General features: G+C 41.0%; 1 protein-coding gene across 1 annotated transcript; it reads right to left on the bottom strand.

Moving 5' to 3' along the window:
- Positions 1–8,550: 8,550 nt before the first annotated feature.
- On the bottom strand, positions 8,551–9,614 carry LOC116386906 (free fatty acid receptor 2-like). Its single transcript, XM_031853501.1, has one exon. It carries the CDS (start codon positions 9,612–9,614, stop codon positions 8,610–8,612), a length of 1,005 nt encoding a protein of 334 aa, XP_031709361.1. The 3' UTR covers positions 8,551–8,609.
- Positions 9,615–11,580: the final 1,966 nt, after the last annotated feature.

The following is an 11,580-nucleotide window of genomic DNA, read 5'->3' as shown; positions in this document are numbered from 1 at the left end:
GCATGACAAGGTTGGTACCAATGGATTCATTAGGTACTAGGACTTTAACTCTATCTTTAAGACTGAGCTGCTACAGCCTATAAAAGACAGTAGGCCTAATGTCGGTAGGGATTGCCAGTGATCTTTAAATCTCTCCAGAGAGGGTGACTTAATTTAGTCTTGCCAGGAAAAAAAATCAAGTTGTATTCTGTTGTAATTTCTGTGAAACAAAACAACATACAAATAACAACCATGTCTGTTGACAAAAGTTTAAATCACGTCGTAAAACCTTCCCAAGAAATGTAATTTTTATATAAGATTAATCAATCAGATTATACTTAGTAAGGACACAGGTTATATTGAAAGGAATGTGACTTTACTATTTAATAAATTGGGTCACACATGTCACTTTTTTTAAAGCCCCTCGACGTACAAACAGCAAAGTAATGCGTTACGTAATGCCCCTTCAAGTGGTTGCAATTTCAATGTTTTTACCGAATGGGTCATCTGACGTTTTCAATTTAGAGTGAAAAGTTTTAATAAGCAGACGGTTTTTCCTCAAGTTGAACTCATATTTTTAAACTTGCGTGTCTTGCTTTGATGATGATGATTGCACCTATGTATCACAAGTCTTCCTCCCCCTGGAGGATGCAGATCTGTATTCATTATACTCATTATGCTCATTAGGCGACTCAGGAAATTCATATTTACAGCTATTGCACGGGAAAAACTCAAAAAAACAAAATCAAAACAAGAGTTTTGGAATACATCAACACATTCAGTAATGTGCTGCAAATCCTAGAAGACAGAATTGTGTACTACTTGTAAAAATGTTTATTGCTCAAAACTCAAAATACTCAATCATACTTCTTCCAATACCAAGGGTCCTTTGTGTTATGAGTATTTTTTTAATTAATAAGCAATTGTTTCTCAGGCACTATACTCACTGGCACTACTCCATCTCGGTCTCTTTAGTAATAATCTCATGGCATCATTATAAGCTACTTGAAGTCACTATAAGCTTCTTTTTTTTGTAGTTTGACCACAAGTGTGCATTGTAGAGTGATGTACAATATGCTGTGAACAGAGACATCTTCACTCCATCTGTACACACACCAAACTTGCGTGAGAGAGTGTTTGCTTGTGCATACATCCTACGACATTGCCTAGAAATGTCATTATCTGTCATGTGTTCCGTTATAAAGTGACCACGATATTTTACTTCTTCACACACACCAAGATTGTTATCAGGCAATTTGAAGTCAGGGAAGTTTAGACATTTTTCCTCTTTGGTTCTTCAGATCAAGATAGCACTCTTACTGGCGTTGTATTTGATGTCATGTTCCACACCATAAACAGTGAGGAGCTGCTGAAGACCAGCGCTACATGGACTAAAAATCACAAGATCATCTGCATACATAATATGGTTAACCAGAGTATTCCCAATCATGCACCCAGTATTACAGGTTTCCAATTGCTTGTTCAAACAAACCTAAGGATTTTTGGGGAAAACATCACATTCATTCCAAATGACTGTAATTACTTAAAATCAAAATAATGATGATTAAAAGGGCGTCTGCACTAATGGAGAGGAAAACAGAAACCTTTAGAATAACGCCAGCAGCGCTTGCTTACACTGTGGTTTCTTTCAGCATGCGGAGTGTGTCTATTTGTTTGGCAAGATACTGATATTTAACCCAGAACCAGGTTTCTTTTGAAGAGTGACCTATTAATGAACTATCATCTCTAACCATAGAGTGCAACAACAAAACAAGCTGACACCATCATGTTTCAAAGCACAGCAAGCTTCAGACTTGCCTGAGAAATTACTTCACCACTCAAGATTGGAGTGGGGAACAACAGCAGCATGGCAAAAATGCCTCGCCTGTGTTTGCTTCTATTGCTGGCAGGCCAAGTACCAGGTCAGTCCGAATCCAAGTCAGTCACGTTACAAAATGTGTTAGCTTCGTATAAACTGTCACCCAGGGTTTGATCTTTGTTGAGCTTGTCTTTTCCTTAGATTCTTTGAATATCTATTTCAAAAGTTTGATATGACGTTTAGAATGAAATAGCATATGTTTTCATTATTAAAATGATTTAATTAGAGCAGAGAGAGAGAGAAGTAGAAGGTAAAGAGACGCAACCTGTTTTTTGGACCACTTTTGTGTTCTTCTTTTTCATCTGCACTCCAATTGTGTGCGTCTGAGTGTTTTGCTTATCTTATCTGCAGTATTGCGTCATCGCACTTAATAATCACTTCATCACACTTAGCAAGACAAGCCGTCGCCACAATCAAAGAGATACTCCGAAGCTGTTGAAATCGTTTTTACTTGAGAGTGCTTTCGTTTTTGATTGAAAAATTAAGTTTAAAAAAAAACATTTGTTGTTCGGTGAAGTTTGTCACATTGAAAGACATTCAATAAGTGTTTGGTGCATCATAAAATTGTACTGAATTGAATTCCAATTTAGTTCTTTGAGTTTTCTGTCACCCAGGAATACTAAACACACATTTAAAGTATTTGTATTTGACCCGCGGGTCTGCTCTAGACTTTTTAAAAGTTCTTCGTATGACACGTTTTATTAATGGCTCTGTCTTTAGCCCTGACAGCAACTCCAAAGGGACTGAGGGTTAGACAGTACCCCCCCTCTCTCAGCGTGATGCGGGGTGAGTCGGCCACCCTGTCCTGTCATTTCAAAGTGGAATCCCTCAAGTATGGGGTTCAGTGGTTCAAACTGAAGTCGGAAAAGCAGCCCATCCCAAAGTCACCCAGGACGTCCGTTGTGGAGAAGAATCAAACGTCCTCCCTGGTGATCACCGAGGTAGCACTGGAGGATGCTGGGTGGTATTACTGCGAGGTGAACGTCCTGCAGAAAGACCCAGCGTGTGGCAACGGGACCGAGCTGGTCGTCTTGGGTGAGAAACAAATTGTTCGTTTCAGAAATTCATTAGGGGTGGCTTTGCTTGGGTGATGTTGCCATGTTGCCGGTAATTATGTCTCATTTGTAGAGGGCCACGGTGTTTAGTGTGAGGCGCAGCTCGATACAAGCGCCGGGGAGGACCATGATTCACCATAACAGGAGCGGCCAGGCTCGATCCATAAAGAAATCAAGCCATGTGAAATTCCCTCAGAGTTCATCTTTTTGCCTGAGCAGTTTCATGACAGATCTAGAAATAATCACCCCGGCTCCATGCGCAGTGCCTTGTATCGATCTTGCCCAGGGAATTGAAACTCACCAGAAAACAAGGCATGGAGGGATGGCCAAATTATTATGTGGAAATCATTCATGCAGAAAAAAAAGGCTTCCTTTGAGTTTCTCTGAATGCATTGTTGCCTCCCCGAAATACCAATCCATATTGCATGTTTATACTTCTTTTAATTTTGTTTAAATGTTTAAATGTGCATGTTGTGCACTATCCATACTTTCCTTAATGTGTTCTTGTACTTTTCATCAACTTGTTTGATCTTAATTTGTCCTTGTTTTTAAATAGATGGCTGCATTATGACTACCACTACACTACACATATACTTTTCATATTTCTGTTGTATTTGGCCTTGCTGCGTATTATTATTTGCTGCTACAATGACCTGACTTTATATCATCTGATGTTTTTAATTTGTAAGGAACTGGCATGTTCAGCTTAATCGTCTTGAGATATTGATGGGTGCCGATCCAAAAATCACAAAATAGCACTCGTCAGCACTCACAATTAAGTGTTTGTACTTTGGGAAACGGAAGCAAAAGGAAACGGACGCGTTTCAGCCCGACGCTTCTGTCAGAGTTTCTGAGACATTTGCGGGTGTGACGTGGCCCGAGAAAAGATTTATGACCAAAGTATTTTAAATGCATGTTTGTCCGTGGTTTCTGAAAAAAAATTGTCTTTTCAGCACCTAATCCTCCTTCTGTTTGTCAGTCAGTTAAAAGAGTCGTCAGAAAACAGCATATTCTAAAGTGAAGAGTAGTGTCCTGTAAACACTTGAATTCTGCTGGCCATTGAGTTTGTAACCTACGGTTCATGGGTATTGAGGCTGTTGTCCATTGTTAAGGGGAGGAGCTAAGGAGAGGAAACTTCTCCTAAGAGAGGTCTATTGAGTATCCTGGGGGCGTACATGAGGAATTACTGCTTTCTTGTTTATATGAATACAAATGAGCATTATTGATGTACATGATGTTTATTGATGTCATGTACATTTTCTTACTGTTAGAGTGCAAGTGGTCACTTATCTGGTTGTCACATCACCAGAAAGAAACCTTTTTAGCTTTCTTATAGTGAGGAAGTGTCTTTTGATGATGTTGTATTGATTGTTGTATTTATTTTACCTGTAGGTTATGCACATGATGGGTTTACATATGTTCATACATGCATTTTGTAATGTCAGCGTGTCATTTATCTAGTTGTTGCAAGAAGAGAATATAATTGTTTTGATAAAACTTCTCTTATAACTTTTCTTATAATTTACATTTTTTGCTACATATTTTCTGACTATGGTTGATGATGTGTATCCGCTGGGTGTTAATCAACAGCTGGTTCCTGTCTGCTGCTTTAGAGGGGTCTCCTACACAAATGTCTCAGAAACCCTAAGGACAGCCCAGGCCTGAAACACGTCTGTTTACTTTTGCTGCTGTGTATCATCAAAAACACTTATTTGAGTGCTGAAGACTATTTACCCACTTTGTTTCTGATCCCTTTTCTACTGCTATAGCACCGCCTTCTGCTCCCAAGATTTACCTCCAGATTCCCCCGGACCCACAGACTGGTCAGTGGGCTCTCTTCTGTCTCACTGGGGGGTTCCACCCCAGCGAGCTCACCCTGACCTGGACCTACCAGAGCGCAGCAGCCAATATCGATCACCTGTCAGTCACCAATTGCACCCTTCCTGCGTTCAACCCTCATGGTAACCTGTCTGAACACCCGGCCGTCGGAGCCCCGCTGTCCTCAGATTGGTTGGTGAACTCCATGCCTACAAGCCACTCAAAGTGTTTCCAGGTGATGGACAGTCACAGCCGGGAAGTGTATCTCTTCAGCGTGTTTGGCCTCCCACAGAAGGAGTCTTTGGAAACAGGGATCACCTTCACTTGTGGGGTGCAGGACCACCCTGCCATGACCACGGCTCTGACTGCCTCCTTCACTTGGGGTAATAAAAACAGAGACTCAATCAATTTCCCAAATATGATCAGTTTTTACAGTTTGAAATTTGTCTTGGAGGCATTAGTTGCGAAGTGCCACTGGTTGTGGAATTTTTAAATTTTAAATTTTTTTTTATTTCCCATTTGGATGTTTTCTTTTAACAATTTCAACAAAAAAATGTAGCTGTAATATGGAACTATTATGCCAACCAGTTTTAAATATTTAACTATTTAACTTAATCATGTTTGTTTTAACAGTTTGGTACAACAGATGTCTCAAAATATTATAAATCGCTGTTATAGCAAATGAGGAGCACATGTCAATGTATTTATGGGGGAAAGAAAACACTGGACCAATTTTCATCGAACATTGACCCAGAATCAGAAAGTGAACCGATATAAACTGCTGAATTCAGGTTTATACAAAGTAAACCGTTATCTTCAGCCTGCAGTAAAATGTAAAGACAATATTGATATTACACCTTACAAAGTTGATAATGCGTTTATGTTGTGGACATTATCATTAACTTGGAGTCATGTTTTTAGAGTAAATGTAAGTCCTTTTAGCTCCGATTTGGTCGCCACCAACATTATAAGAAACAAATAACTGCTGCATCATCTGTTTGGAAAAGACTTTTGATGAGAGCGATAAGACTGAACCGAAACAGTGATGTAGCGGGCCAGAATAGTGAAAATGAAATAGCTGAAAGACTGAAGGAGAGCTGAAGGAAGATTCTGTGTGGGTTTATCACTACACGCAACTCCTTTCACACTACACATAGTCATTTAATCCATTAGTCATATAAAAAATATAGGTTTTTATGTACACAGACTTACATCTTTGACTAATGCACTAATGCAGTTGTTCTGATATACAACTGCGATTCACCTCCCCCTGTAGAACGTGAACAGGATTTGTACTCTTTCCTCTTTGCGGGTCTACAGGCAACTTCCTTCCAAATAACACAGTCTGTACTGACACAGAGTTCCGGGACGACAGTGCCTCACATACCACAAGTCGCTTGTTCAGTGTTTGCCCTACTTGACTGTTAATGTGGGTCAGACATCGATCATTCCGAGGCAACAGCTTGCCTGCAATACTGCATACTTGAACAAATTAATGATTTACCCAATCAATGTTTAAACACCTCTCCCCTCCCAGCGAGGAGGCAAATGTCCATCAACCGAAGCCAGTTCAACCTTCCTGATTTAATTCCATCGTGCTCAATAACATGATAAGTCAGTGCTAATCAGTGTTTGCCTTTTTTTTTCTACTTTCCTTTCCAGATGCCTCCCCTAACGAGCTGATTGTACACTTGAACATTCTGAAGATGTGTCTCCTCTCTGCAATGACCGTCGTTTTTTTATTGGAAGGTAAATGTGAGTAAACCTCTCAGCTAGAATTACAGGAAGCGGTTAAAAGACTGTATTTCATTTATGTGATCTTGCTCTCAACAGCAGTCAAACATTTCTGCGTGAAGGGGAAATGATGTCTGCCAGGTGAGTACAATTTTCTCCTCTGCCTTTGGCAAACAAGTCATGTACACACACGCACACACACACACACACACACACACACACGAATGCATACACACGGGGCTGTTTTTTCTTATTGCCTTATCCCTGTAACCTATCACACATTGTTTGTAAAAAGTCAACACTGACGCAATGACCAATTATTGTCTTCCAGGAAATACAAAATGAAGTGGGAGAGAAAACAGAAAAAGGGCCGCTGGGTTTTCAGTGCGACTCATCTGAGCCGACCAACCTTTGACAAACAACATCAAACAAATCATGTCCAGAGTCATCGCTCAGAAATGAGAATTTACTGACTGGACGGTTCATTCTGCACTGTGTATAATCCCCCCCTCTCTCCCATTTTTAAACCTCTTGCTGTACATGCTGCTTGGCTTTTCTCCCACTGTATATCCTCTAAACATTGATGCAATGCTGATTTCTTTCTGCACATCAAAGCTATTTTTTTTCTCTGTGACTCCTTATCGCCGTGGCGTGCTGACTATAGCTTGTTTTTGGATCTGCTCAATTGTGCCAACTATAGTAGAAACATAGTTCGCACATCTTAGTCGTTCACTCGGGTCCGTGTGTCAGAATGAATGCCTCATGCATGATCCACCTGTCAAACAGATACAGCGATCAGCTCAACCTCCGCGCAGGCCTAATCCTCGCAAAACGGGATTACAGCCGATGCCAGCGCTCGCTTGTGTGATAGCATTGTTTACGTGTGCGGTGTTGGGTGAGATCTTGATTCAGGTGCTGGGGAAAGTTGATTTTTAATTTAGGCCTGCCCACCTTACCACGAGCACCAAATACTGCTAGTAATAATGACCTTTACATTCACAGCAAGATTATGTATCTACAGTACAACCAGATTAGAGGTGTCAAAACAACAACAAAAATCTGCTCAATAAACTTGCTATTGCTGAAAAATCATGCTTATTTTTCATTTTATTTTTCTATGAACGTCAATTTTTAAAAAGGTGTAAATTGTATCCATGACTGATCTGGTGATCACATCTACATTCAGGTAATGCAGTTGATATTAACATGCAATGTTCACATTTGTTACTCTTTCCAAAACTATTATTATTATTACATGATTTGTTTATGAAAATAGTCGTTGTCTTGATGTTGTCACTTTCTATTCTTCGGCTCATGTACGCTCACACATGTATGTCCTATTATATGACAACTACATCATGCAAAATACATTATTTACATGATTTGTGTATGAAAATAGTACTTCTGTATTTTGTCACACCTGTCATACAACTTTCGGACGTATATTTTATGCATATATTCAAACATTTATGCTACTTTATTGCCACATATAGTTATAATATACATCATATAATCAAATCCTAGTAAGATTAAAAATAATGTAAACTAAAATCTGCATGAAAATGGTCATAGCCATGTAATGCAAAATACAAAATACACAAATATATGTTCACATAAAAGCAAACTGCATATTAGCTGCATGTGTGCTTGTAAGGTCGTACAAAGCCATTCCATCTTCAACACACTTGAGTCTTCTTCAAGATCTCACACTTCAGTTTGGCAGCCGACACATAATGAGCATGTTGCTACAAACAGACGACATTTCCTGTTCATGGTCAATGCTGTTGGGAAAGCATTACCTCTTATTGCTAAGACGTGACGTCTGCAGCTGTTGCTTAGATATTGATTTTGTTGGTGCAGCACTCCAAAACACCTGACTGCATTGAGTTCTTATGAAATCCTGCTCTTATGTAAGACGGATTTTTCATTTGAATATGACTGTTCAAAGTGACCTGTCTCTGTGGTCTGCTCAGACAGACAGGTGTCCTCTCTTGTCTCGTTTCCTCAAACAGTTTGCTGTATATAGCATGCAAAGTCCTTTTCTCACGTGTAAAAACATAAACATGACATTCATTTTCTGCTTCCAGGGATGAAGAAATACAAAATTAGTAAAGGCAGCTGCTCACGGCTTTCTTTCAGTCTGCTCAGATAGCATTGATCTCCTCTTGTTTGTGTTCCTTATCTTTTGCAGTCTTGTTAATCCCCCTACACATGGCCCAGAGCATGTGACAGGACATGCACCTGTTAAGGCGTCTCCGAACCACTTTCATCACACTACCCACGGTCTTTCTCACAGCAGAGGAGGAAAAGTAGAAAATAAGAGGGTCTAGACAAGCGTTAAAGGTGCTGCACAGCAGGGCTTTGTCTCGCCAGCTGGGACTTTTCCACATAATAATACCGACAATGTGCGAGACGTTATAGGGGCCAAAACATAAAGCGAACACCACCAGTGTTCCTAAAGCCATGCCGATGGCCCGGAGACGCCGGCGCCGGCCAATGTGCTGCAGCTTGGACAGAATCCTGATGAAGTTGATGTAGCAGAAACTGCTAATCAGGAAGGGGATGCAGAAAAGTACCACGCAGAGCTCCAGGCGCACAGGCAGGAGGACCTTCAGCTGACTGTCTGTGAAATTCTCATAACACACTTCCCTCTTGTCGTCACCAATGGCAGAGGCATTGTGGCCTGAGCTGGAGTTGTCAGAGGGGATAAAGGGCACGATGAACACAATGCTGAGGTGGATGAAGCAGAAAATCCAGAAGAAGATGCTGGCGGCGACGGCGTGCACTGGTTGCCTCTTCAGGGTGTGCTGGATGGGGAAAGCCACGCCCAGGTAGCGCTCCACGCTGATCGCAGTGAGGAAAAAGGTGCTGTTGTAGATGGTCAGGTAGAAGATGAAGCCAGACAGCGGGCAGAGGGGGTAGGGCATGTTCCACCGCATGTTGTTCATCACTTCCTGCATCTTGAAGGGCAGAAAGACGAGGAAGAGGAGGTCAGAGATGGTCAGGTTGAGGAGCAGGATGTCGATCGGTGTGGGTTTCTGCTTCACTTTCTTGCAGAAGGTGTAGAAGGCGAGGACGTTGGCTGGGAAGCCCAGCACAAAGGTAATGATGTAAACAGACAGACACAGTCCAGTGTGGCACTCCTGCATGGTGGCCTCGATGTAAGTCAGTCAAGGATGGAGACGTGTCACATTATGTCCTTGACTCCGCGGGGGAATGAATACACGGCGGCACAGGGAGGTTTGATCGGCCGGGCAGTTAGAACCGCAGGAGACGAAGGCTTCTTATTGGTTCAGTGGCCTGGAACAAACCCGGCGAGACAGCGTGGTTTTCCTGTCCCAACCGATAAACCAACGCTCATCGTTTCCTCGAGGGTTTTGAGCTCTGCTGATAAGAGAGAATGGAAGGAGATTACAACACTGCACAGCACAGTCTTTCTACCTACTGCCCATTTGACACTTGATTTAAGAGTGCACTGCTAGACTTTTACATTTTTAGCCTACAAGCTGAAAGACCACAGGAAGAAGAGAGATAAACTCTAATTCATTTTGTTTTCTATATTCCCTCTTAATTTCCTTCTATAACCCCACTTCAGAGTTTATTGTGAAGCTCAATTATCACTTAATGAGGAGCCAGTGTTTTGGTCTGGCGCATGTGTTTGTGTACAAACCATAATGCTGTGTTATTGCTTCCTCCGTGTCGTAAATACAGTACAATGATGCTTTTATCATTAACTTCCAGCCCGTTTTCAGTACATGCACATTTACCAGACATGTTGAGAAAGTGATGACCCTCATAAACATAATGACCGGGGAAATGAGTGTCTCAACGTTTTAGCTGGTCCAGTGTCACAACACACTTTTGTCATCAAAACAACATCTGTATCTAATTGCTGCATCTTTTTATAAAGGAAATGGAGAATAAAGACTGAAGTAAAATTGTAAAATTAGCAGAAAATAAATAATTCAAGAGAAAATAACCTTAATAAAATAATTAAGAAAAGCTAGTTTCTTACCCTTTATGCAATGAGCAGCATCACATGAAAGTGAGCAACGTGAGACAGAAGTTAAATCTTATAGTCCAGAGGGGAGTTTTTTTTTTAAATGCTTTACAGAGAAGTGTGAAGAAACTGAAGAATTGCCACCTATTCAAGCTACTTCCTTTTCTGCGGTGGTAGTTTTTCAGGTCACACATTTTACAAAAAAATCTACACGCTTCCTATTTACGGTTTCTTAAAAAGAAACCACGTCAAGAAAAAGTCGTAATTGTTGCTTACCTTATTCCACTGCGTGTTTCTTGGCACACATGTGGCGATTGCTCAACTGTTTTATTTGATGTCCTGCCTCCAGCTCCTACCTGCTGTCGGCCGGCACGTCCCCTTATTTGCATGATAATCTAAACAACCGGCGGAGATAATAGAAATTATTATTAGGGAGATACTGCAGCAATTTATCTCCCACACTCGCCAAACACGGTTACTGTGGTAACAACTGGCCTTTTTTGCAATACGAGTGGCGCAAACGACCCCTGCAAGCCGGCCTGATCATAGGCTATTAAATCTTATTTAGTTATCCATGCCCACTGCTTCCATGGACGCCTCTTTATTATGAGAAAGAAAGACATTTGACACAAAAGTGATGACTGGCTGTCAGGGCATTCCCTCCCTTTACACCATGTGGTGAGGGCAGCAGGGCCAGCTCTATGGTTATCCAAACAGCGGCCAGTTACTTGAGAAGCCACATACTGTACTGTACACAATAGTAGTAAAAAAAAAAAAAAAACATGACTTGTGGTTTATTCAGAGAAGACTGATTCGACTTCCCATTGTGAGATTATTCTGTATGCTGCAGAAAAAAACAACCCAGGGATGTTAGAGATCAATGGCCTTTTTATATTTACCTCTTAATATCACAGCGGGGTCAAGTTTCTATAAAATAGGTGAAACAGGTGAAAGCGCAGATAGTCACGGCTAATTCCACAAAGTGAGAGAAACAAGCTTTTGAAGTAATAATGACTCAGAGGTGTACAAAGAGTCTATTTGATGTTGGCTAATGTATGTAAATCACTCTGAGGCACCTTCACTTGAGCTAAGTCCTTAAACACTTGATTCCCATG

Source organism: Anarrhichthys ocellatus, unplaced genomic scaffold, assembly GCF_004355925.1.
Source record: "Anarrhichthys ocellatus isolate YVR2014 unplaced genomic scaffold, GSC_Weel_1.0 scaffold13, whole genome shotgun sequence".
Classification (NCBI taxonomy): domain Eukaryota; kingdom Metazoa; phylum Chordata; class Actinopteri; order Perciformes; family Anarhichadidae; genus Anarrhichthys; species Anarrhichthys ocellatus.
Note: the sequence above shows the minus strand (reverse complement) of the source record. Positions and strands in the feature narration are given on the sequence as shown.

Bases quoted from the DNA above. Each gene is read 5' to 3' on its own strand.
- LOC116386906 (XM_031853501.1), bottom strand. From the start codon at position 9,614: ATGCAGGAGTGCCACACTGGACTGTGTCTGTCTGTTTACATCATTACC.